The sequence below is a fragment of the Pristis pectinata genome, chromosome 23 (genome assembly GCF_009764475.1).
Source record: "Pristis pectinata isolate sPriPec2 chromosome 23, sPriPec2.1.pri, whole genome shotgun sequence".
NCBI lineage: Eukaryota > Metazoa > Chordata > Chondrichthyes > Rhinopristiformes > Pristidae > Pristis > Pristis pectinata.
The window spans coordinates 12702059-12728175 of NC_067427.1; the positions used below are offsets into that span (position 1 = coordinate 12702059).

The following is a 26117-nucleotide window of genomic DNA, read 5'->3' on the forward strand; positions in this document are numbered from 1 at the left end:
TTACTTATCCTGCACATTGGTGAGTATTCTGGCCCAGTACCTTCATTGGGTGGGTGCAGACTCCCAACACTGTGCTGTGTTTGTGCAGCCCGATGTATTGACTGCAGTTTGCAATCCTCAGGTGAAATCCTTCGAATGACCCATGTTGCCCGTGGTGTAGATGCAGAGGGAGTGCTCCTGTTCGATATTGTGATCAATGGTAATGTCCCCAGAATCCTTGCGAGTGCAGACATTGCTGTGAAGGTGAGTAGACCTCTTTAACCTGCCTGCTGTAGTGAAGGCCAATGGTCATATACCTTGTCATGGTTAATGACACATTTTCATTAATTTGCTGATTCACCATTTAGTGTTTCAGAGCAGGTTTCAGGCACTTTCTTGGTCTTGTGTTGAAAATGTTAACTTTGTGTAATTTTACTGAGAGCTGCTCCTTTCAAAGCATTTGTGTTTTCTTTCTCTTCCTTGAGCATTTTCTCAACCCCAAATCCAGCCAAGAATTTCTCCAGTTATCTGGTGTTCCCAGCACTGTGGTTAAGTGACTACACTAACAGCCAGAGTTTTCAACTATTGATTCAGAAACACGAGTTCAAATCCCACCATGGCATTGCGGTTTTTAAGTTCCAGTAATTAAATAAACCTGGAATTAAAATGCTAGTCTCAGGAACAATGAGCACAAAAATACTGCATTGTTGTAAAAACTTCTATGTTTAAATAATGTTCTTACGTAGACTGGCATGTATGTGACTAAAGACACACCAGTGGTGGGTACCTCTTAAATACGTCCACATGGACAGGTAGGGTTAAGCAATAAATGCTGGTGTTGCCAATGGTAAATAAAGAAAGCTCCATCAGTGCTATTCTGAATGTGGTCATTTCTGAGTGCATCTCTGAGGACATGTCTCCTTTAGAGTCTTTGCCCTCTCCTTATTGGTCTATGTCCCATGTATTTATACCCATACCCAAGACATGCAACATTCCCCATTATCCACCCCCAGACCAATATTATTATCACCTGTACCGAGGTACAGTGAAAAACTTGTCTTGCATACCGTTCATACAGATCATTCATTACACAGTGCATTGAGGTAGTACAAGGTAAACCAATAACAGAATACAGAGTAAAGTGTAACAGCAACAGAGAAAGTGAAGTGCAGGTAGACAATAAGGTGCAAGGTAATAACAAGGTAGATTGTGAAGTCGAAAGACCATCTTATCGTACTAGGGAACCGTTTCAAGAGTCTTATAACAGCGGGATAGAAGCTATCCTTGAGCCTGGTGGTAAATGCCTTCAAGCTTTTGTATCTCCTGTCCGATGGGAGGGGGGAGAAGAGAGAATGTCCGGGATGGGTGGCATTCTCGATTATGCTGGCTGCTTTACTGAGGCAGCAAGAAGTATATACAGAGTCGCATGGAGGGGAGGCTGGTTTCTGTGATGTGCTGAGCTGTGTCCACAACTCTCTGCAGTTTCTTGTGGTCTTGGGCAGAGCAGTTGCATACCAAGTCGTGCTGCATCCAGATAGGATGCTTTCTATGGTGCATCGAATAAAAATTGCTGAGTGTCAAGGGGGACGTGCCAAATTTCTTAAGCCTCCTGAGGAAGTAGAGGCACTGGTGAGCTTTCTTGGCCGAGTGGATGAGAACAAAGGAACTGAATGCACCTCAGCATCTCGACTGTCCCATGACTCCCACACTGATACCCTTTCTCAGACCTAACTCTTAAACCTCAGTGCAAGGTCCCGGGTAGCTTAGCTTCAGTTCTCAGTGCTTGACCTGAACTGCCTCTCGGCTTGTACCTCACAGTTCTAATTTACTCATCGAATTTTCTAGGTTGATTCCTCTGTGTGGAAATGAGGGTATCTGCCAGCTATCACGATGATATGGCAGGAGTGTTCTTGGAGGCGCAGCTGCCCCAAGTTGGCACACCAATCTCTGGAGAGAAGGACCAGCCTGGGTTACTGCTCCAAGTGTCCCTCCATTGCCCTCCACTTGAACCATGCCTTGGGTCAACACAGGGTACAGACAGGCTATCATGTTCTGTGTGGTCATTACCTTGGCTTCAAGAGGTAAAACAGTCACATTAAAACACATTAGAACGGAGAGATCTTGACAGAGTGAATGCTGAAAGAATGTTTCCTCTTATGGAAGAACCTAAAACTGGAGTTACTATTTAAACATCGGGGCTCACACATTTAAGAGAGATGAGGTGAAATTATTTCCCTCAAGGTTATTCTCTTCCACAAAGAGCAGTAGAAACAGAATCTTTGAATATTCTTAAGGCAGAGTTAGATTCTTGTTACACAAGGGGATGAACATTTTCAATGCAGAGACAGGAATATGGAGTGGAGGTTATCAGATCTTATTAAATGGTGGATGAGGCTGAAAGAGCAAAGTGTTCTACACCTGCTCCTTCATTCACATGTTTGTATTTTAGCATTGGTAGAAGGTGGGACAGAACACAACAGAAATCTTTAAATCCAGCTTACCATGAATATCTGTGAATAATGAACCTGTAGATCAGGCTGAATTAATTCTGGTCCAAAATGTACTTTTTTAAATGTAGGATTTCAGTGAAAGTTACATACAGACGGGTCCTGGGCAGCTCTATGGATGGTCGACCCAAATGTTCCTCCAGGACGGCTCTCCTATTTCCTTCAAGTGTAACCACAACCATTGTGTATGAATCTACTCTGGGCCACCAGCCTTCTGTCTTACAGATTCTGAAGGCAGAGTACCTCTCCATCCACTATTCTGAGAAACGGAGGAGCTGAGTTCCACATCACAACCTCCTTCAGGAAAGGTAAAGCACTCAAGTTACAGAAACTGCCATCTCATTGTCTCTCAGTACCCAGTATTTTCTCTATTAATAAGTTTTCCCCTGAAATCCATCAAAATAAAAATCTCAGTATCCTAGGTTCCCGCTGCCCACTAGAACATAAATTTTATGCAGGTCTGAGGTCTTGATCTTCAACAAACCCTTTCCTTAACTCTGCCCAGTGGTGAATTTCATCATCAGTATCTACCTTTGTCAAGAGGTGGCTCCAAAGATCTGGGAAGTAGTCCACGTTTTGCAAGATCCCATCATTGACCTATATGGCTGGCGGGCAGTGTGATGCTGTAGGGGCAGGTTGGTAATGGACCTTGATCTTCTTGATGTTGAGTGTGAGGCCCAACCGCTCGCATGGTCTGGTGAATGAGCCAACAACATCTTGGAGCTTGGCCTCTGAGCAAACATGGATTATCTGCATACTCTAGCTCGCCATTAGAAAGGGAGGGAGATAACATTCCTCCACCTTGTCTCTCATGCCCTCAAGATGTTCCAAAGTGTCGTACAGCCCTTGAATTAACGCAGGGAGAAAATAGCAGCCAGACTGCGAGCAACCAAGTCACATATAACAGAGTCAGAATCAGATTTAATATCACTGACTCATATGATGTGAAATTTGTTGTTTTGCAGCAACAGTGTGGTACAGAGACTTTAAAATTACTATAAATTACAAAATAAATAAATAGTGCACCATTCATAAATCCGATGACAGAAGGGAAGAAGCTGTTCTAAATCATTGAGTGTGTTAAGGGCAGATCTCCAGTTTTATTGAATTCGGTTTGAGTGAATGGTCAGTATTGACCAGGACTCCAGAACACATGTCACCATCCCTCAGAATCCCAGTATTTCCTTCTGCTCTTTAGTGCCTCCCCCTGGCATGACTCAAATCAACATTACCATGGGCTGTAAACTGATGGATTCTTAACATCAGGGCTTCTTTTTGGGGAGGGGTTCTCATTCACAAACCCCTCGGGGTGAATTCCTCTGAGATTCTTTCTCCGAGACTAATTAAATGCTTGAAAAACTGTTCTTCACAAACCAGGGATATGAGTGGAACTGCTAAGGGATATGCCAACAAAACTGGCCTGAAGGCAATGGTTTAGTCACTGGATATAGTAAGGTGTTTATGTCATCCTTTTCATAAGAGTAAATTTCCCACTGAGCTCTTATTTGAATCCCACTTGCCGTATGTTTCAGATTCCAAAGGAGAGCAGTGTCCCGAGGGATTTTTTACTTGACTCAACCTTCTACTGCACAGGTAAGCTCTGATTGTTATGGGTGCTTAAGAAGGGTTGTTAGATGGAACTCCAGTTGCCTCAAGGTTTTTGTATTCAAGTTGTGAAACTGCCCTAGAGACCAACATAATTCCAAAGCCAGCTGTCGTTGCTACACTCTCTAAAGCAGTTGTCTGCAAAAGCTGAAATATTTGTCAGAGAAATGGGGCTTCCATTACTCCAGGCTGGAATGAGGTTCTTCTCTTTCCCTGCCTCTGTGAATCAATGTGGAGTGGACTTGGGGTTAAGGATTTGGGGAACTGAGGGTTACGGGGTCATTGCAGGAGAGTGGTACTGAGGTAGAAGGTCATCCGTGATCTTAGGCAATCGCAGAGCAGACACGAACGGCTGGACGGCGTAATCCTGCTTCTGTTTCTTATGTTGCTGTGGTTTGACATCAGCTGGTTATCAGTGAGTACAGGTTTACATACAAAATGTTCCTAATCATCACTGATTAACATCAAATCCATGGCTGGTGCGTGAGTGAAAAAGGTCACATTGAGCAGTGGGAGACGCTGTTTAAAAGCACTTTATGGAACAGAGGTTTACACCCGATTGATAGGACACTTAGGACCATATTGTAAAAGTATTCCCTATCCCTTGCCGATATTACATTGCTCTTGAGCTGTGGGTGACACTGGAAAAGCTGCATTTATTGCTCCTCCCTGGTTGCACTGTGAAAGGAGGGTGGGTCTTATCCCTGAACATTCGAGGCATTGACCCAGTATTGATTAAAAAAACATTAAAGGTGTATGTGCAAGTCGGCATGTGTGACCAGGAGGGGAAGCGAGAGCTGATGGTGTTCCTGCAACATTGCTGCTGTTAGTCCCCTTGCTGGTAAAGGCTGCAACAACAGGCTGTTAAACAATTGGAAGAAAGATGCCAGATACTCAGTCATCACCTGAATTTTTCATCTGCCCACCTGGTCACATATCCTTCTTGCTTCCTTTCTTTTCTACATTTCCATGAAGTCAGTTTGTTGGTCCTTTGCCTTGTCTGTTCCCATCTGACTTACGGTCTTCTGCCGTTTACTTGTGTTATCCAGATAGCAGCAGCTGCTCTTGTGTTCTTGGTGGAAATATGGAGGGTATGTCCTCCTCCTCTGTCCACAGACTTTCCACTGAGAGTCAGAATTATCTCTGTAACTGAGGAGCTCCATCTGTTTCACCACTACAGGTTTTGGTAATGAGTGCCATTGCCAGGAGATGGTGCCCATGGTATTGAGATAGGTTTGTGAAGTAGGGCTCCTAACAGACAATAGCATTGAACTTACAGGCAGAGAAAACCGGCCATTTGGTGTGTGCTGGTGTTAATGCCAGCCTCCTCCAGCTCTGCTCCATCCCACCAACAAATCCTCCCATTGATGGTCCTGTTTTCGGTTTTATTGGCAGATCTTGATGAATGCCAGCTCGGGACCCACATGTGTCACTTTGGCCAAGACTGTCAGAATGAGGCAGGGTCGTACCGCTGCCTGGTGCATTGTGGAATTGGCTTCAAGCGGTCCACAAAAGGACCTGGTTGTGAAGGTATGGCATGTGCTTGGCATGGCACCTATGTTAAAGGATTAATTGTCTGCCAGGAAAAATTAATCCAGTGGTGTTGAAATAGTGAATTGATCAGCTGTGTCAAAGAACCATGGGATCTACTAACCCTCACACTGTCCCTCAAGATCAAAGCTTGTGATGGACAAAAACTAGAGTGGGTCAACGGCCCATCCTTCACTCCTTGTTCGTTCCCTTCATATCTTCATCTTTTCTTATCCATTCCTCTTCCCCTTCCCCATGCCTCGCTCCCTCCTCCACTCTTCTCCTCCGCACCACAGGTCTTCCCTGTTTCTATGTCCCTCCTTCCTCCATTCCTCAACCCCCACTTTTTCCTCCACACCCCCTCCTTCCCCCATGGCTCCCTGTTCTCTCCTCCTTCCTTGACTTCCTGGTTCCTGAGGTGACATCCCACCCTCTGCACTGTGCTTCCCGCTGCCAGAGTCAGAATTAACATTGCATTACATCCCTTGACTCATAGTGTAACACATTAGTGAAAATCTATAGCATGGAACTAAACCTTACAAGGATGAGACATTTAAATATCCGTGGTACCTTTCGTAACTTTGCAGTCAATGAAGTCCTTTAAGATGTAGATACTGTTATGCGGTTGGAAGTTCAACAGTCGACGTGAACACAGCAAGATCCTACAAGCAGAAATAATGACAGAACATGTGTGTCCAGTGATAGTAGTTAAGAAGTAAATATTTCCCACGTCACGGGCAAGTACGCCCCGCTTTCTTCAAAGGTCTGTGGGCTTTTTGTATCCACCTGATGAGGCAGACAGTTTTAAAGTAGCACCTGTAAAACAGGACCTCTGACAGTTCAGCAGGACCCTCAGTACTGCACTGCAGCCCAGGTCTCTGGAGCAGGACTTGAGCCCTCAAATCCTGAATCAGAGGTGAGACAGTTGAGACAGGAGGTAAAGCAGACTTTGTTAAGGAATTCATTGCATGCAGGTAATCTTTAGTTCACTCTTTTGGTGCTTATTTTTCAAACGTTAACTGAAGCAGTGTGTAGCAGCAGGCAATTCAACCATGAGGAATTTCACGCCCAATCCTGCCCCTGATCCACCTTGTCTGAGGACCGCATCCACTGGATTACTCTCAGATCAAGAAGGATATTTGGCTGATTTTGTTCTTTCCTCCCTCCCTGCATGATGCCCTGTCACTCTGCTGGCTGAGATCAAACCAGACCTCACTCCTGTACCCAGGAGCCACTAACATAGGACAGCGGTGGATGAATGTAGATTTTAAAGACAATTTCTTTTTGCATATTTCCTATTAGATGTCGATGAATGCAAGGAGTCAGGCAGCCCTCCTTGTCATCAGCGTTGCCTCAATGCCATTGGCACCTACTGGTGTGCATGTGAGCCTGGTTACCAGCTCCTGGCACAGCGCTGTGTTGGTGAGTACCTGTTCATTTGCCAAAGTCTGTCTTTGATTCTGTTTTAAACTCTATCTTTAATAAAGCTCCCAATAAAAACAGAAACCAAGGGGAAAAGAAAATCACAGTCATTTACTCAAGCTGATTGCAGATCCACTTGGAATGGACAACAGGGAATCTATGGTCCATGCCAGAGTTTGCTCCTCACAAGCCTCCTCACACCTTCTTCTGATCCTTTCTCCATCACATGTTCGTCCCTGGAATCCATTACCACGACCATTCTTACATATACCAAGTTCTATATTCTAATCGCTCTCGAGCTGAAGAGCAAAAGAACTGCTGGAGGAACTCACCAGGTTGTGCAGCATCTGTGGGGAAGAGGAATTGTCGACGTTTTGTGTCAAAACCCTGCGTCAGGGCTAAAGGGGTTCCCCAACATCCCTTTTGGGTTTGTCAGTGATCATCTAACATCAAAGACTCCTGGTTCAGGACTCTCCAGCAAGAGGAAACTTCTGCAAATGCCCTGTTATAACCTTCCATAGCCTCTGAGGCCCTCCCTTGGCAATCTGTCAATCTCCTGGTGATTCTAACTTCTCAGTTCTGACATTGTCCTTGTAGATCTTTTATGTATCTTCATCGGTGCCTCTGTATCCTTGAAAATCAAGAAACTGCTGATGCTGGAGCTCTGAAATAAAACAGAAAATCACTTGATGGAGATATGGTAGAGGCGTGTAAGAGGATCTTAGATAGACACATGAATATGCAGAGAATGGAGGGCTTTGGACTATGTGCAGGAAGAAGGGATTAGTTTAATTAGGCATCATGAGCTTAATTAGTTCAGCACAATATCATGGGTTGAAGGGCCTGTTCCTGTGCTGTTCTGTGTTCACTCAGCAGGTCAGGCAGCATCTGTGGAGAGAGAAACATGGTTAACATTTCAGGTTAGGGGAAGAGAGAGACCGTTGGTGTTAAGTTGCAGTAGAAGTAAAGGGGTGGATGGATGGATAGGACAAAGGGAATATCTCTGACAGGTTGAGGCCAGGGTTGCCATGGAGAAGTTTTATAGAGGTCATCTGGTCTGTAGGTTTAATGGACACACTTAGAGAGAGAAAATTAACAAAATGTATGAAATGAAGGCAGTTAGAGAGTGAGAACAAAAAGTTCTAAGGAGCCTGTTAAAGGAGGTGGGGAGGTTTAGGGAGTCAATTCCTGTTGGAAGAAGGCTCATCCACCAATGGTGGAGCAATCGCAACTTTGGAATCCTCAAAAGACCCGAATTGGAGGAGAAAATATATCCTGATTCGAGCAGGTACAAACCAAACACTCATGTTCTAATTTCAATTCCAACACTCAATTCCAATTCCAATGTGACTTTGTGAATGAATGAAGACATTTTAGGGAACAAATGAGAGGAAGGAGAATGTCTTACACTGGGTACAAAAACAGCAGAGAGAATATGAAGGGAATGAGGAAAGGAGTCAAAGCAGCAGTTAGAAAGGCAAAGAGAAACTTGAAATTGAAACATTAAACAAAATAGTACAATATTTTGATGGGGTGCCAATCAAGCAGTTTCTCTACCCTGGATGCTGTTAAGCTTCTAAGGAGTTGTAGGAGCTGCGCTCATCCAGGCGAGTGAAGAGTACTCCATCATGCTCCTGACTTGCAGATGGTGGAAAGACTTTGTTGTCACTTGCCACAGGATAACCAGCCTCTGACCTGCTCTTGGAGCCATGTGGCTAGTCCAGCTGAGATTCTAGTCATTGATGGAATGTTAGCATTCATAAATCGTGGGATTGAGTTTAAGAGCTGTGAGGTAATGATGCAGCTCTACAAAACTCTAGTTAGACCACACTTAGAGTACTGTGTCCAGTTCTGGTCGCTTCATTATAGGAAGGATGTGGAAGCGTTGGAAAGGGTGCAGAGATTTGCCAGGATGCTGCCTGGTTTGGAGAGTATGGATTATGAGGAGAGACTAAGGGAGCTAGGGCTTTACTCTTTGGAGAGAAGGAGGATGAGGGGAGACATGATAGAGGTGTACAAAATATTAATAAGAATAGATAGAGTGGACAGCCAGCACCTCTTTCCCAGGGCACCAATGCTCAATGCAAGAGGGCATGGCTTTAAAGTAATGGGTGGGAAGTTCAAGGGAGATATCAGAGGAAGGTTTTTTACCCAGAGAGTGGTTGGGGCATGGAATGTGCTGCCTGGGGTGTGGTGGAGGCAGGTACATTGGTCAAATTCAAGAGATTGTTAGATAAGCATATGGAGGAATTTAAAATAGAGGGATATGTGGGAGGAAGGGGTTAGATAATCTTAGGCGAGGTTTAAAGGTCGGCACAACATTATGGTCTGAAGGGCCTGTATTATGCTGTACTGTTCTATGATTCGATGAGCCCAGGATATTGCTAGTGGGTGACTTATCATTGATAATGCCAGTGAATATTAAGGGTAGATGGTGAGACAGTCTCTTATTGGAGATGTTTGCTTCTTGGCAATTTGGTAGCGATGTGTATGTAGTGTGTGGGTAAGTGAGTTTCCTGATATCCCAGTGGTTACACACAATCCTGAGATCAGCCCTGACCTCCAGTGCTTTCAGAATGGAGTTTGCACATTCTCTCCATGGCCACGTGGGTTTCCCCTGGATGCCCTGGTTTTCTCCCACATCCCAAAGGCATGTTGGTTGAAAAGTTATTTGGCCACTGTAAATTGCTCCTAGTGTAAGTGGGGCCAGGACAATCAAAGGGGAGTTGACGGGCACAGGAGAGAGAACAGAGTACTGGGAAATAATCAGGGGAATAGGATGATGGGATTGTTTCTGAGAGCCGTCATGGTTTCGATTGGCTGAACAGTCTCCTCCTAAGTCATGAGAAATATAAAATATGACTGTTACTTGCCACTTATCAGCCCACACTTCAGTGTTGTCTAGGTCTTGCTGCATACAGATATGAACTGCTTCATTTCTGAAGAGCTGCATATGGAATTGTGTAGTCGTCAATAACACCCATGTCTGACTTTATGAAGGAAGGGAAGACCTAGGACACAGCACTGAGGAGTTGCTGCAGCGATGTCCTGTGACTGGGCTCTTGACTCCCAACAACCATAACCACCTTCCTTCCTGTGCAATACGACTCTAACCATGGGAGTGCTTTCTCTTGATGCCTATTGGTTTAAGTTTTACCATGATCAAAAGCTCTCTTGATGTAGTGCATGTTTGACCTAATGCCACAATACTTAGTGGGGTCTGGAGTTGAGGGCACTCGGGGGCTTTTTCCCACCAGAATGACTGAGTGGAGCATAAGTGCTAGTCTGTCTCTGTGCCCTATAAACTATATAATCCTACATAGGGGCACGAAGGAATTTAAAAAACACAGGTGAGACTTCTGAAATTGAGGTATTCAATGAAGAAAGTCATCAACGATCTGCCTGAACAACCCCAATGTTTCAATCCTAGATATCAATGAATGCAACATGAATGTCTGCCACCCGGACCAGGAATGCCAAACACCGAGGGAGGTTACCATTGCAGCGAGAGCTGTCCTCGTGGCACCATCCGGCTACTCAGTGGAACCTGTGGCGGTAAGTACCACACCTCAGCTCCCCAACCATCGGTACGAAGTACTTCCCCAAAGCACTTTCCCAGTCCAGCCACTTTCTGAGCCATGTTTTAGTTTAATGTCTATGTCCAGAAACTAAATGCATACAATAAGGTATTGCTGGCTTGGAGGAGTGAGCACATTCCTACTCTTTATTACCTTAAGTCATTCAGTGCTGCTGCCCATATACAACATGCACCAAGCCCAGTTGCCCTGTTTGCTCACTGGCCTGCCTTCACTCTCCATCCAACACCTCAGAATTTACGTCTTGTTCAAAGTCCTCCAAGGCCCTTCCCATCTCCCCTCCAACTCCTTATCTCTGTGCATTCCTCTGATTCAGTCTCGCATGCATCTCCAATTCCCTTAGCCCCAACATTCCCAGACATGTCAAGCCAATCGCTGCAATTCCTTCCCGAAACTTCTCCACCTCTCTCTGTACCCTTACGGTTTTCCTTAAGCATTGACCAAACAATCACATTTCTGTCCTAAAACTTTCCCCATTGGATGGGCATTAGCTTTTTTTTTCTGGTACTGATCCTGTGGGACAATGAAGATGTTACATGAGTGCAAGATTATGTTGGTACATTCAGGTAAATGCTAATTTTAGGCTAGATATAAATATATTTTATCAAAAGCCATGTTGCACAAGTACTTGTCAGGGTGTACTACACACTAACCAGGCATCTTAACAGAATTCATCAGGAAATGACAAACATTCACAGGTTCCCCTCCAGAATCCCGTTGAGTTCCTCCAGTACCTTATTTGTTGCTGCATTCGGAATGTCCTGCTTTCCCAACTCTCTAACCAATATTCCTTTCTGTAGACGTTGACGAGTGCAAAGGAGGGACCCACATGTGCCGCTACAACCAAAAGTGTGAGAACACGGTGGGCAGTTACCAGTGTAGCTGCCCTCGGGGTTACCGTTCACAGGGGATGGGAAGACCGTGTCTGGGTAAGTAGCTGAGAGCAGGTGAGGGGGTCAAAATCCAGGGCAGGAAGGTCAGAAGATCTCTGATCCCCAATGACGCTGCATCCACCACCAAGGTGCAGCAGGGTGTAACTCAGCATCGGTGCAGGCCTGGAATCAGGTAGATTCTGTTAGCAGGAAATGTCAGCTCAGGCAGTCCCATTCTGGTCTTTTACATCCACCAATACTCATTACCCCCAGCCTGACATCACCAAGATAAGATAAGATATCTTTATTAGTCAAATGTACATCGAAACACACATCTTTTTGCATTGTGTTCTGGAGCAGCCCGCAAGTGTCGCCACGCTTCCAGCGCCACATAGCACACCACAACTTCCTAACCCGTACGTCTTTGGAATGTGGGAGGAAACCGGAGCACCCGAGGAAACCCACGCAGCCACACGGGGAGAACGTACCAAACTCCTTACAGGCAGTGGCTGGATTTGAACCCGGGTCGCTGGCGCTGTAATAGCATTACGCTAACCACTACACTACTGTGCCATAGCAATTAAAAACCAAAGGTCTCTACCTTCATTGACTGGATTATCAACTTTCAGGGCAGTTTTATGTTTTGCCAACTAATAAATGTACTTCTAATTTTCATCCAGAGGTGTTGAAGCAGTGTCTAAGGGATTAATATTGCATCCCTGGAGATAAAATGACTTCAGGGCAGTCCTGGAGGTTGGGCAACCTTAACAAAGGCTTCCAGCAATAGAAGTAACTGATCCATGACAACTGGAAGAGGAGGCCATGGAAAAATTACTCCCCACTTAAAGTAGTATTAACAGTGAAGCTTCCACTTTCCTGTTTAAAAGGGGTTCTGGTACTCACACCTTTGGGAATGGGTCTCCTGAAGCTCTCTGAGGTCCTGCAGTTATGCTTCAAGAATTTTGAAAAGGGGACCTGAGTTCCCTGAAGATCCCAGTGCACCATCTGCCAATGGAGCATTACCTTGACAGGAGAGTGGGAGCCCTTGTTGTGTTGGTCACTGGGATCGAGGCTCAGAGTGGCAGAGAAGATGGTGGGTGTCTGGGGTATGATGGTCGGTGACCTGCTTCTGATTTTAATGACATTCAGTATATTTCGTTGCAATAGATGTGGATGAATGCCAGCAGCTGCCCAAGCCCTGCGGCTACCAATGCGGAACCTGGCGGGCAGTTACAAGTGCTTGTGTCCCTCCCGGCAAGCAGCTCCTGGCCGACGCCAAGTCTTGTGCGGGACTGGAAAAGCCGAAGCAGAACACAGCACAGTTTACAAGCTTCAGGCCCCAGGCTGGTCTCCATTGGTCAGTTCAGCACATCCAGCAGACTGGCCAGAACCAGGTCAATCCCTTCTACACCTGGCTGGGGTGGAAGACAAACAGGGAATTTGCTGGTACATGACAACAGGAAGCCGTGTCCCACTGGATACAGAGAGAGAAATGGAGCCTGTACTGGTGAGTATTCCTGTCCACAAGAAATCATAGTTTCAATCGTTCGTTGTTCCCAACGATATGCGGTAAACAGATCTATTTATTTATCACCATCACCATCTGTGGGTGATGTCTGATTTATCTGTCCTCGCCACACAAATCGACTGCTAGGAGGGCAGGACAGAGTGTGTGATCTGGAGGTGGTGGGTACTCACATGCAGCTGCCCCACTTGTCCTTCCACGATAGAGATCGCAGGTTGGATCCATAAAACACAGAACAGTACAGCACAGGAACAGACCCTTCGGCCCTCGATGTCTGTGCGTATGTGATGCTGATTAAACGTCATCTCTTCTGCCTGCACACGATCCATATCCCTCCATTCCCTGCACGTTTCATGTGTCCATCTATTAGCCTCTTAAAACGCCCCTCTTGTACCTGCTTCCACCACTATCCTGGCAGCCTGTTCCAGGCACTCACCACTCTCTGTGTAACAAAAACGTGCCCCGCACATCTCCTTTAAACAACCCCCCCCTCCCCTCACTGTAAATGCATGTCCTCCAGTACTGAGACAAAGATTCTGACTGTCTGCCTTATCTATGCCTCTCATAATTTTATAATTTGGGATATCTGTTGAAGAAGCCTTGTCGAGTTACCTCAGTGGTCTCCGGTACAAGGCAGTGTGCTGATGGTGCAGGAATTGAATGTAGGCTGGTAAATGGGGGCATCAATGAAGTGGGCTGCTTTGGCCCTGAATGATGTACAACTTCTTTTACTGATGGAAGTGAACTCACCCGAGCAAGTGAAGACTGTGCCATCACCCTCTTGACTTGTGTCTCCCAGATGACTCTAGGAACTTGCATTTTGTAGGTTAGCCAACCACTCCATCCTGACTTACTGCTCCTTCTACGTCACAGGATCAACATCCTGGAACACTCTCCCAACAGCAGGTTGGTGTCCCATCACCACAGGGTCTGCAGGCAGTCCCACAAGGTGGCTCACCACCACCTTTTCAGAGCTGGGCAGTAAAACCTGGCTTTGCTAGAGATCTCTGCATCCTGTGAATGAATAACTATTAAACAAAAACAGTATATATTTAGCATTGGTTTGTGCACTGTGGCTAATTTCATAATAGGTGCTTGAGGGTAAAAGAAAAGAGGATTGTGTGAGAATTAAAGAGAAAAAGAATAAAAGTATAAAAATGAGGTGGAAAAAATAAATAAATGAATGGAACCAGAACCTGAACTGGAGTCGCCATGTACACAATCAGCAGGTCAGAGGCTGGGAATCCTGCGGTATGTCACTCACCCTAACTCCCAAAGCCCGTCCACCATCTGCCAGGCTCAAGACAGGAGTGTGAGGGAAAACTCTCCATTTGCCTGGATGAGTGCAGCTTCAACAACACCCAAGAAGCTCGACACCATAGACGACATAGCAGGCCGCTTGATAGGCACCCCATCCACTACCATTCACTCACTCCAGCACCGACACAAGGCAGCAGCAGTTTGTACCATCTACAGGATGCACTGCAGCAAGTCACCAAGATATCGTAGACAGCACCTTCCAAACCCATGACTGCTACCAGCTAGAAGGACAAGGGCAGAAAAAGCACGGGAACACCTGGAAGTTGCCCTCTCCCAGCCACACACCATCCTGACTTGTAAATATATCGCCGGTCCGTCACCGTCACTGGGTCAAAATCCTGGAACTCTCTCCCTAGCAGCATTGTGGGGATACCCACACCTCAAGGACTGCAGGGGTTCAAGAAAGCAGCTCACCACCACCTTCTCAGAGGCAACTAGGAATGGGCAATTAAATGGAAAACACGATGATGCTGGGGGAACTCAGCAGGCCAGGCAGCATCCGTGGAGAACAGCAGCTGGTCAACGTTTCTAGATGATTACTGCAGATGCTGTAATCTAGGTGAAAATGTTTTTCATGGGCAATTAAATGCTGGCTCAGCCTGTGAAGCCCACATCTCTCAAATGAATATAAAAATTCAAATGTAGTGCACAAGTGTGTTGGCATCTGAAGAAGTAAAGTCTAGCAACATTTCAAGGAGAACTTCTCCATCAGACAGAAAAAGACAATGAAGAAAAACAACAAAGGATTAAAAGGCTGAGGAATGCGGTGAGCAATTGGGACAGGTCCCTGCCCCTGCAGCCGCTGGCAAAGCTACGAGTTTGGTGTCCACTAGATGGAGCCGTTTGTCAATCAAATCCACGAAGGTAGTTCTTAAACTTCTGCAACGTGTAGTGTTCACAGACGTTCTCTTCTCCGTCAGCACTGGAGTCAAGCATAGAGGGCCAGTGCATGTCTCATTGTATCCTCCGGTATTTTTTTTTATGTGTGAACCAGTTTAGGACCTGAACATAAGCAGATTATGGTATGAATTATTGGCCCAAACTTCCCTGAAATAAACTGACACATGGTATTGGAGCTAACCATGTTCCGCCTTATGACTATTTGAACAATGAAATTCCGAACTTCCTTATAGTCGTGACTTCTTAATGAGGATCCAACATTGGATTCAGAAACACCAACTCCCTGCATTTACCCAGCAAATGCCCTGGGACGTCTGTTCACTGAACCTGGTCACATTACCTTACACCTTGTGCAGGTTTAGCCATTACACTGAGAGGAACAGCTGTAAGGGAGTGAGGCAGGTTTCAGGTACTTTACACACTTTTAATTAAACTGAGTTAATTTAAATGTTTCTAACTGTTCTCTACCATTTTTGAATGTATCAATTTAAAATGTAATGATTTTAAAATATTTATAAGGAATAATTCAGTTTTAATTGGTTCTGAACACTTGTGAAGCAATCACAGACATCCAAGCAGTGCCGGTGAGCCTGGGTACCTGGCTTAACCATCCATCAATATATTGCTTCGAGCAGGTCTTGCTCTTCACAAGCCAGAAAGCCCAGGACTGAATGGGCCCTGGGAACCAAGTTTCTACTAGAGATCTAGTCCAGCTGAGTGCAACAGCTGGCTGGTAGCAGTTTGTTACCAGGAACCCGAGCCTGTTATTTATATCCTCCAACCACACACCCCTTTGCCAAGCCTTTCAGCACAGTTCCTCACTCAAGAACATTTCAGCACACACTCCAGCCACTGATCTGTTTTAGAAGCACAGCCTTGGTTGGAATGCACCCCATCCTGTTGTTAAAAAGAGGGAGCGGAAAGTGAAGGAAACAAGCAGGAGAGAAGCCGTTGAGGATTTCTGAGGTGAAGTGCAGAATGAGGTGGTGCAATCTTGGGCTGATTTATGTCTGTATGCTTTCCTTTCTTCCAGACATCAATGAATGTCAGACTTGGAACTTCTGCCAACATGACTGCAGGAAACACTCAGGGCAGCTACCAGTGCATGTGCCCTCCTGGCTATCGACTGCAGCCCAATGGAAGAAGCTGCCAGGGTAAGTGCTGGTCGCTGGTCAGCTAAAGACATGGGTTCTGCTGAGTCCTCACAGCGGCTGGTTCCTCACTCTGCTGCCCCATCAGTGAAATAACCTTCACCACTCACTAACTATCTCATGAAGCTTTGGCTCATGGCTGGTCAGTCACTTGTCTTTGTGTACAGGCTAGGGAGGGGTTGTCGGCTTGGATGTGCCTCTGGGAGGGACTGGTGGTGAGTGGGAGTGCATGTGTGCGTGTATGTATGCTGAGACTATCGGTAGTCTATTCAACTGTAGTAACATCACAGCCAATTAGGACTCGGCTCTCTCCCATTATCCACAGGCCTGCTCACAAGAGCTGGGGAGAGAGAAAAGCCCTGCCTTTTCATAAATGAATTGTTTCGGCATTGAATCAGAATCAGATTAATTATCACTGACATATGTCGTGAAATTTGTTGTTTTGTGGCAGCAGTACAGTGCAAGACATAAAAATTACTATAGGTCACAAAAGTAAATAAATACTGCAAAAGAGGAATAACGAGGTCATGTTCATGGGTTCATGGACCATTCAGAAATTTGATGGCGGAGGGAAGAAGCTATTCCTGAAACACCGAGTGTGGCTCCTGTACCTCCTCCCCGATGGTGGTAATGTGAAGAGGGCATGTCCTGGATGGTGAGGGTCCTCAATGAGGATGGCACAATGAAGGATTGCCAGATTCATGGTCCTTGTCCTTCCTGGCCCAGGATCTCATTCAATGTTACATTGCCTCACTGCCTCTACACAGTACATGGGTGTATTTCTGGAAATACCCAGCACAGTCAGCCAGCATCTGTGGAGAGAGAAGCAGGCCTGACATTCCAGGTCGACCACCTCCTTGTCACACCAGTTCACTCATTAATCACCCTCCAACATTCCTTCCCTTCTCACAACGCCTACCATGGATCCAACCAGCAGCCCTTACCTACTCTGACCCTATTGTCCTGAGCACAAGCCTCTTTCCAAGGGAAACAGTGATCTGTTTGTACTTCATTCAGACAGTGATCTATTTGTACACTAAGTTGGTGCTCACGTTGGAGGGACCAAACCCAGCTTTGGTGACCATTTTACAAATCGCCTCTGCTTGGTCTGTAAGTGTGACCACAAGCTTCCAGTTACCTGTCAGTCTAATTCTCCCACCCTGAGCTCTCTGCCCTCAGCCTCCTACACTGGTCCAATAACACTCAGTGCCAGCTCAAGAAATGATACTTCCTCTTTGACTGGACAAGTTACAGCCTTCCAGACTCAACAGTTTTAGACAATGATCCTGTTCTTTCCAATCACGCTTTCTCTAGATCCAACTCTTGCCCACCCACTGTTCTCTTCCTCCATCACCGCTTTTGTCATGTATTCACCCTCATTTTGTCTCCTACCTTCCTTTGCCTCTTCATTCACTGCGCTCGCCCACAGACCCCACCACCACAATCCCACCTTCCACCCCGTTTCCCTGCCTCTGCGCCCATTTACGACCTGTTGCATCTTCTAACTTTTTCTGCCACTGATGATAGATTGTTGATCTGAAATGTCAGCTCCGCTTCCCTCTCCTCAGACGCTGGATGACATGCTGGGCATTTCCAACAATTCACCTCCACGCGCTGTGTAGAGGGTGTGATTGTGGCAGTGAGGCACCATAACATTAAGTGAGATCATGGACCAGGATGAGGCACAGTCACAAATCCCAATTCCTCTCACTCCTCTCGCCCCAACCCTACATTTTCAACTCTATAAGATAGTTAAATGCCAGAAGTACAACAGAGAAGGGCCAGAGGAAGGCAACTCAATGTCATGGGGAAAGGATCCTGTTCTGAGGAAAACTCAGAGCTCTGTAGTCTATCTTTAGTGGAAGTGTCTTGCCAGTGGGATCAGACAGACATAGTGGGAGCATGTTGGCTGATGGTTTGGTTCATCTGTCAGAGAAGCAAAGGACTGTAGATGCTGGAAATCTAGATGAAAAAACCCTATGATGCTGGAGGAACTTAGCAGGCCAGGCAGCATCTGTGGAGAGAAGCAGGCGGTCAACGTTTCGGGTCAGGACCCTTCTTCAGGACGGAAGATAGGGAAACGGGGAAGCCCAATATATAGGAGGGAAAAGCAGAGCAGTGATAGGTGGACCAAAAGAGGGAGGCAGGGTGGGCACAAGGTGGTGATAGGTAGATGCAGGTAAGAGATAGTGACAGGCAGGTGTGGGGGAGGAGGGGAGAGCAGGTCCACCGGGGGATGGGTCAAAGGTAAGGAAAGGAAAACAAAAGGGGGTAGAGAAAAAAAGAGAGAGGCTAGGAAAGGGAAGAAGAGAAGAGGCATGGTGTGGGGGGGGGGGGGTTTGTGGGGGCAAGGGGGGTGGGGATTGCCTAAAGTGGGAGAATTCAATGTTCGTGCCGTTAGGCTGCGAGGTTCCAAGACGGAAAATGACAGTTTGTGCTTGGAATTCTCCTGGCGGTGGAGGAGGCTGAGGACTGACATATCTGTGATAGTGTGGGGGGGGGGGGGGTGGCGGGGGGGTGCAGTTGAAGTGACTGGCAACGGGGAGATGCAGATTGTGGTTACGGACAGAAGCACAGGTGTTCTGCAAAACGGTCACCTTCCCCACAACCACAAACCCCCACCCCCTCACCGTGCTTCTTCTCTTCTTCCCTTTCCTAGCCTCTCTCTCTTTTTTTCTACCCCCTTTTTTCCCTCTCTCTCCTTACCTTGGACCCATCCCCCAGTAGATCTGCTCTCCCCTCCCCCGCACCTGCCCATCACTATCTCCTACCTGCATCTACCACCACCTTGTGCCCACCCTGCCTCCCCTCTTTTGTCCACCTATCACTGCTCTGCTTTTCCATCCTATATATATCGGGCTTCCCCTTTTCCTACCTTCAGTCCTGAAGAAGGGTCCTGACCCGAAATGTTGACCGCCTGCTTTTCTCCATGGATGCTGCCTGGCCTGCTGAGTTTTTTTTATTCCAAAATAGGCTTCATTCATCATAAAAAACATATTATATACAACAATAAAACAGCGCAAACCTTTACATTTGGTGTACGGATCAATCATTAGTGTTATCTTTTTCTTTTAAAAAACACAGCACCGATGCCACTCGTGTGGCTCCCTGGGGTGATACCCCAATCCCATATTCACACCACTTATAGTGTTATTGACTAATCTGTCACTTGCCCAACTAGTCTCCAAGACAGCCCTTCCAACTTTGACCCAGCCACCTTAAAGTACAGGTGGCTGTACAGGGCTCAGAGTACCTCCTGTGGGATCCGGTTATTTTCGAATCCACAGGTTCTTTCAGGAGTTCAAGAATGAGCTGAAAACAACTTGGTGCTTCACAAAGTTTTATTGGAAAAGTTTAAGACAAAAAAACAGTCACAGAGCACATGGCACCAGCTTTACTACTGGGAGATGAGCCGAGACAAAGGAACCAAAGATGAGCTAGGGCTGGGGGGGACGGGGGTGGTGTGGTGGGGTGCGCAGTGAAGAGAGCAAGAGCGCAAGATAAGCAAGAGAGTGAGAAGCAAGAGAGAGATTAACAAAAACAACACCTTTTATACCTGAGATAAGAGGTACTCCTTAGCTAACAATAGTCCAATCAGGAAACCTATCAGATACCTGTGGCAAAACCAACCAACGAAAAAACATGTATTCACCTGATGGACGAACCAATAAGCTAAGAAGCAGCCATTCCTTGTACAGCAACTTGAGGTGTATTAAACACTATACATGTTAAAAAAAACTGCTTAAGACAGTGGAATCCAACACTCCCCATGGCCAGATTCAATGCCTAGGTTGCTTCCGAGTGTCAGAGTGAATGAGATAACTGTGCTCCTTACTTGGAATATTGTCGGTTTGTGGCTTTATTAACAGAGCCACCATCCCACTAGCCTCACCTCTTTTTTTCAGATATTGATGAATGCCGGGAGCAGAACATTAAGTGTGGTCTGAACCAGATGTGCTTCAACACGAGAGGGAGCCATCAATGTATTGATACCCCATGCCCTGCCACCTACCGCAGAGGACCCAGCCCAGGGTAGGAGGACGTGTTAATGAGGACCTGGGGGGATCCAGGCTCACTGGTGTCCTTTGGAGGGTGAGGAGGGAGGGGCGGTGGATGGAAGCAAAAGATGGTGAGAGGAGAAGTGCTTCTCATACTTGGGGGGGGAGGGCGCAGGAGGGCAGCACAGTGGTGCAGCAAGTAGAACCACTGCCTCACAGCTCCAGCGACGCAGGTTCAAGCCTGACCTCTGGTGCTGCCTGTGTGGAGTTTGCACATTCTCCCTGTGACCAAAGGGTCTGCTTGAGTTTCCTCCCACATTCAAGGATTCTTGATTAATTGGCCTGTAAATTAACCAGGAGGTAAGTGGTGGAATCTGGAGGGGGTGAGAGCTGGTGGAAATCAGAATCAGATCTATTATCACTGACATAAGACGTGAAATTTGTTGTTTTGCGGCAGCAGTACAGTGCAAGACATAAAAACCTATCAATTACAAAAATAATTAAATAAAGAGATAACGAGGTAGTGTTCATGAGTTAGTGTAGGATTAGTGTAGTTAGGTGCTTAATGGTTGGTGTGAACTTCTGTGCTTCTGACTCTGTGGAAAGAGACCACTCAGCCCATCAAGTCTATGAGAGAATGGGTTACAAAGAAACAAATGGGGGGATTGGATTGACTGAGTAATGCCATCAACCCACTTGCCTCATTTATTTCTCTGTAACCTATTCTCTCTCACATACCCATCAACTCCATCAGATTTCCCCCACCAGCCACCTACAAGTGGGGTAATTTACAGTGGCCAATTAACCTCCCAACCAGCATGAGTCTGGGACCAGGGAGGAATCCAGAGCACCCGGGAGGAAGCTGAGTGGTTACAGGGAGAACTCGCTGTGGGTGAGTAGGAGGTTGAGGATTTGGAGGTTGATGAAGTGGAAGTTTGGGGTTTTGGGGAAATGGGGAAAGGGGTGTTGAGTGGCGGGAGAGTCAGCGTCATACATCAATGAAACAGGCCCTTCGGCCCAACTCATCCATGCTGACCAAGATGCCCATCTAAGCTAGTCCCATTTGCCCGAGAGTCAAAGCTGAGACTCATTGATGGGGAATTTGCTTTGGGAGGAAGTGGTGTTTGGGAAGTTGGGAGAGAAGGCGTTGGGGGTATCGGTGGTGGGAGAGCTGGTTTGGGGGGAATGGTGGATGGGGCATCGGGGGATGAGGGAGAGTCGGTGTTGGGGAGGTTGGTTTGGGAGAAGTTATTTTGAGGGGATATGGTGATTGAGGGCATGGGAGGGAAGGCAAGGGGTGTTAATGGTGAGGGAGTAGATGGTGGGGGGAGTCTGGTGGGGGAGTGGGTGGTGGGGGGAGGCGGTGGTGGGGAGTCGGTGGTGGGGGAGGCGGTGGTGGGGGAGGCGGTGGTGGGGGAGTGGGGAGTGGGTGGTGGGGGAGGCGGTGGTGGGGGAGGCGGTGGTGGGGAGTGGGGAGTGGGTGGTGGGGGAGGCAGTGGGGGGGGGTCGGTGGTGGCGGAGGCAGTGGTGGGGAGTCGGTGGTGGGGGAGGCAGTGGGGGGGGGTCGGTGGTGGCGGAGGCAGTGGTGGGGAGTCGGTGGTGGGGGAGGCAGTGGTGGGGGAGTGGGTGGTGGGGAGTAGGTAGTGGGGGGAGTGGGTGGTGGGGGAGGCGGTGGTGGGGGAGGCAGTGGTGGGGGAGTGGGTGGTGGGGAGTAGGTAGTGGGGGAGTGGGTGGTGGGGGAGGCAGTGGTGGGGGAGTGGGTGGTGGGGCATTTGGTGGGGGAGTCGGTAGTCGGGGGGAGTCGCTGTTGGGAAGCCTTGGTTTTGGGGCAGTGGCAGATGTGGATTTGTGGATGGGGGCTTGTTGGAGGGGTTGGTGTTCTTGCCCTGAGTCTATGACCCCTCTTGCGCCCCCTGCCCAGGACCTGTTTCCGCCGCTGCCTCCTGAACTGTGCGACGGGACCCCTCGCCCTCCAGTACAAGCTGCTGACCCTCCCCAGTGGCATCCCCGCCCAGCACGATGTGATCCGGCTCTCGGCCTTCTCGGAGCGCGGCGTCCTGCAGAGCCAGACCAACTTCACTGCCATCGAGCTGGAGCCGGGGAGCCCCTTCGCCATCCGCACCGAGGGCGGCCGCGGCATCGTGCAGACTCTGCGCCCACTGGCGGATCCTGGCGTGTTCCGGCTGAAGGTGCGCGCCACCACCTACAGCCAGCTCGGCGCGCTGAAGAACCAGAGCGTCTTTGTCATCTTCATTGCCGTCTCTCCCTACCCGTACTGAGGCAGCTGCCCGTGCCGAGGAAGGGGCCTGTGTGTGGACATTCAACGTTCTGTCCTTTCCCACGTTCCTGAAACAAAAAAATAGATCAATAGTTTTATTTTTTATTTGAGTGTGTCAGTGTTCCCCTCGCAGCAGAGACCTACCGGGCCCTCAGACTCAATGCTTCCTCGAAGTGTAGAGACCATTGCGGAAACCCAGAGCTCTCCCGTGTTGGCTCCCAGCGTGAAGTCAGGAAACCTGCCTGTGGGGTGACAACGTGAGCCTTGAAATTACTCTGTTCCAAGGACAAATATTACCCCAGATAGTTATAAGAACACAGTTTGCTTGCATCTTCCAAATTAGGACAGGTTAGCCTGTCACTGATGCCCTGGCAAACTCTGCACAATTTGGACCCAGCAATTCCAAGAAGCTACTCTACACCTGAGAGCAACCAGGGATGGTTAGTGGATCCAGAGGGGGAACCTGGAGCAGCCCAGTGTACACTGCAGTTGGTCGACATCCGTGCTCTCAACAGTGATGATGAACTATGGAGCCATGATGGGAGCCCACTGTCCAGTGAGCTAAAGCGATATTGGTATTGGTTTATTATTGTCACTTGTACCGAGGTACAGTGAAAAACTTGTCTTGCATACCGATCATACAGGTCAATTCATTACACAGTGCAGTTACATTAAGGTAGTACAGGTAAAAACGATATCTTGCTGGGTAAAGCAGCCACAGCCCCATTCAGTTTCTGCATGATGTGCAATACAACATGGTTTGGGTCCCTGGCGGGACAAAGACCTGCCACTGTCTTCAGGGAAGGTGGAGACTGGCGGCTCATGTCACACTGAGGCTGAGTTGAAGGGTTGTGCAGCAAAACCTTGTTGATTCCTGGATTGACTGGGATTATAGTGGTGCTGAAGGGATTTATTGAAAGCGTCGTCAGAGTGTTTCCTTCATGTCCTTCTCTAAACTCAGTGATGCTGTCGGTTGAAGACAGACAGTCCCCTCAGTTGGCCAGCGCCTGTGATGAGGAAACCAGTGAGGTTCTGCTCACAGTGCAGGGGAGTGACTCCATGTGTTGGGGGAGCAGCCATCGGCTGGGGAGTGTGACAGGGGTTCTCTCCGTCAGGGGTCCACAGACCCACCATTGGACGGTCTGTCCCATCCCTGTGTGCGGCACCTGACGGAGCGAACAGTCCCACCCGGTGCTCACCTCCAGGCGGATCTTTCATCAACTCCCAGGTTCCTGCTCCTTCCCTGCTGCTCCCCACCTGTTTTTCATTTTAATCCTGACGTCAGCCGCCCCTCTCTGCCCCTCTCTGCCCCTCTCTGCCCCTCTCTGCCTCTCTCTGCCCCTCTCTGCCCCTCTCTGCCCCTCTCTGCCTCTCTCTGCCCCTCTCTGCCTCTCTCTACCCCTCTCTGCCCCTCTCTGCCCCTCTCTACCCCCACTCTCTCTGCCCCTCTCTCCCCACACTCTCTGCCCCTCTCTCCCTCTCTCTGCCCCTCTCTGCCCCTCTCTGCCTCTCTCTGCCCCTCTACCAGCAGGTTAGTGCTCCCGTTTAAGTCCCCCACCATTCAGTGATCTAATCCCCCTCTCTCCCTCGTCCGACACTCAGCTGTCTACTGCCCTCCCCAACCTGCCCCTCCCCAACCCCTCCCCAACCCACCCCACACCCCCTCAAACCCTCCCCTTGCCCCAACCCCCTCAACCCTTCCACAAAGCCCCCTCGAATCCTCCCCTCCCCAACCCCTCCCTTCCCCAAACCCTCCCCCCTCTCCAAACCACTCCCCCAAACCCCTTCATAGCTGAAGCTCCTCCCGCACAAAGCCCCCACCCTCAGAAGACCTCCAGCCCCGGGTCTCGCTGCTGTTCTAACCCCTCCAGCACTCGGACCAACTGCCTGAGATCCCCAGCACCTCCTGCCCAAGGTACCGGGTCTCCTCTCTCCAGACATCCAGGTCTGCCGGTCCAACAGTCCTCTGATTCTCTCCAAACGTTTCCCGGAGACACGAGGTCAGAAGAAGGTAAAACTTTACTGGAGTTCACACCGACACGTACGGTAGAATATGTTTCCTGTTCTCCCCCTGAGAGACCTGCTCGATGAGCCTGTAGCCTGGGTTGTGCCTGCTTGCATTGTGCTGAATTATGAGACTCAAAGTGTTTGGAGAGCCAGGAGATGAGATTTGTATTGCAAAGAAGTGCCACACATGCTGTATGAAATGTGGTTTGCCCTATTTATTTATCCTTGTGCAGGGTCCTGACATCTTCCCAGAAACATTAAACTGAGGAATTGGAAAGAACAAGACTCCAAAATGTGTCAACGTTCATCCTGAGAAGGTGTATAGGGTCTGATTATTCTTTAATGCCCTCAAACACACACACAAACGCACACACACACACAAATGCGCACAAACGCGCGCACACACACACAAACACACACAACATACACGCACACACACACACACACAAACGCACACACACAAACACACACAACATACACGCACACAAACGCACACACACATACACGCGCACACACACACGCACACAAACACACACACACACACTCCCTCTGCCTCCCTCTTTCTCACACAAACATGTCACAAACTTGCCTCCTCGACCTTCTCACCCACATATTTCACACCACAGTCACTTATACAGATACCACTCGCACGATTCCGTCCTTCCTTCCCTCCTCTCACCTCTCAGACTCATTCACTCATCCACTCTCTGAAACAATCATCCTCTTGCTGCTACACCGCTGTCACCCTTTGCTCCAGTGTGAGCTGAGCAGTTACCAGTGACTAGTTCGTCAAACCCACCAAACCGTCACCAAATATTTCACAGCACGTGGCATGAAAAAGACTTGCATTTATATGGTGCATTTTCTGACTTCAGTGTCCCTGAGAGCTTTCCAGTCATTTTTGAGCTGTAACCATAGGCTGTATTGAGAGTCTAGGTGAGTAGAAATCAATGTGGAGTTGTAGCATCGTCTGTTTACACAGAGCAGAGTTTGAACCCACCTCCTGAACCCCAACCTCCTCAGCAAGTGGCCAGTCAGTTAGTGGCCCCATTCCTCACCTCCCCCTTGGCTTTCTGTCTGCATTCCTTGTCTCTTCCGCTTTAGAAAAGGTGGCTGATTGCCCTAGGGAGGTTTGGAAGGGTTTGCAATTTCACTGGCACACGCTTTGTAACATTTCTGTTATTGTGTAATTTCCACTCCCACCACTAATCTGCACTTGGAGAATGCTGAGGAGTTAATCTTAGAAAAATGGATGCAATCTGCACACTTCCCTCCAAACCCATGAATGGTTATTTCACCATAAGCCGGAGAGGGTCAGGGGATGACAGAGCCAGGTTGGGTGCCAGTACTAACCTTTAAGATAAGCACAATGTTCCCCAATTCTCTGATGTTTTCCCTTCACATTCAAGTTCCCTTTTGAAATGTTA

The 26117-nt window shown here is 47.9% G+C and overlaps 1 protein-coding gene across 1 annotated transcript in view; it reads left to right on the top strand.

Annotated features, from left to right (window-relative positions):
- LOC127582286 (hemicentin-1-like) overlaps positions 1-22684 on the top strand; it is a 260770-nt gene extending 238086 nt beyond the window's left edge. Inside the window, 13 exon segments of the mRNA XM_052037463.1 lie at positions 122-243; positions 2558-2671; positions 4019-4079; positions 5487-5621; positions 6924-7043; positions 10474-10518; positions 10521-10598; positions 11440-11568; positions 12679-12957; positions 16290-16336; positions 16338-16410; positions 20313-20439; positions 22327-22684. Coding sequence (XP_051893423.1) covers positions 122-243; positions 2558-2671; positions 4019-4079; positions 5487-5621; positions 6924-7043; positions 10474-10518; positions 10521-10598; positions 11440-11568; positions 12679-12957; positions 16290-16336; positions 16338-16410; positions 20313-20439; positions 22327-22684 — 1688 coding nt within the window.
- Positions 22685-26117: the final 3433 nt, after the last annotated feature.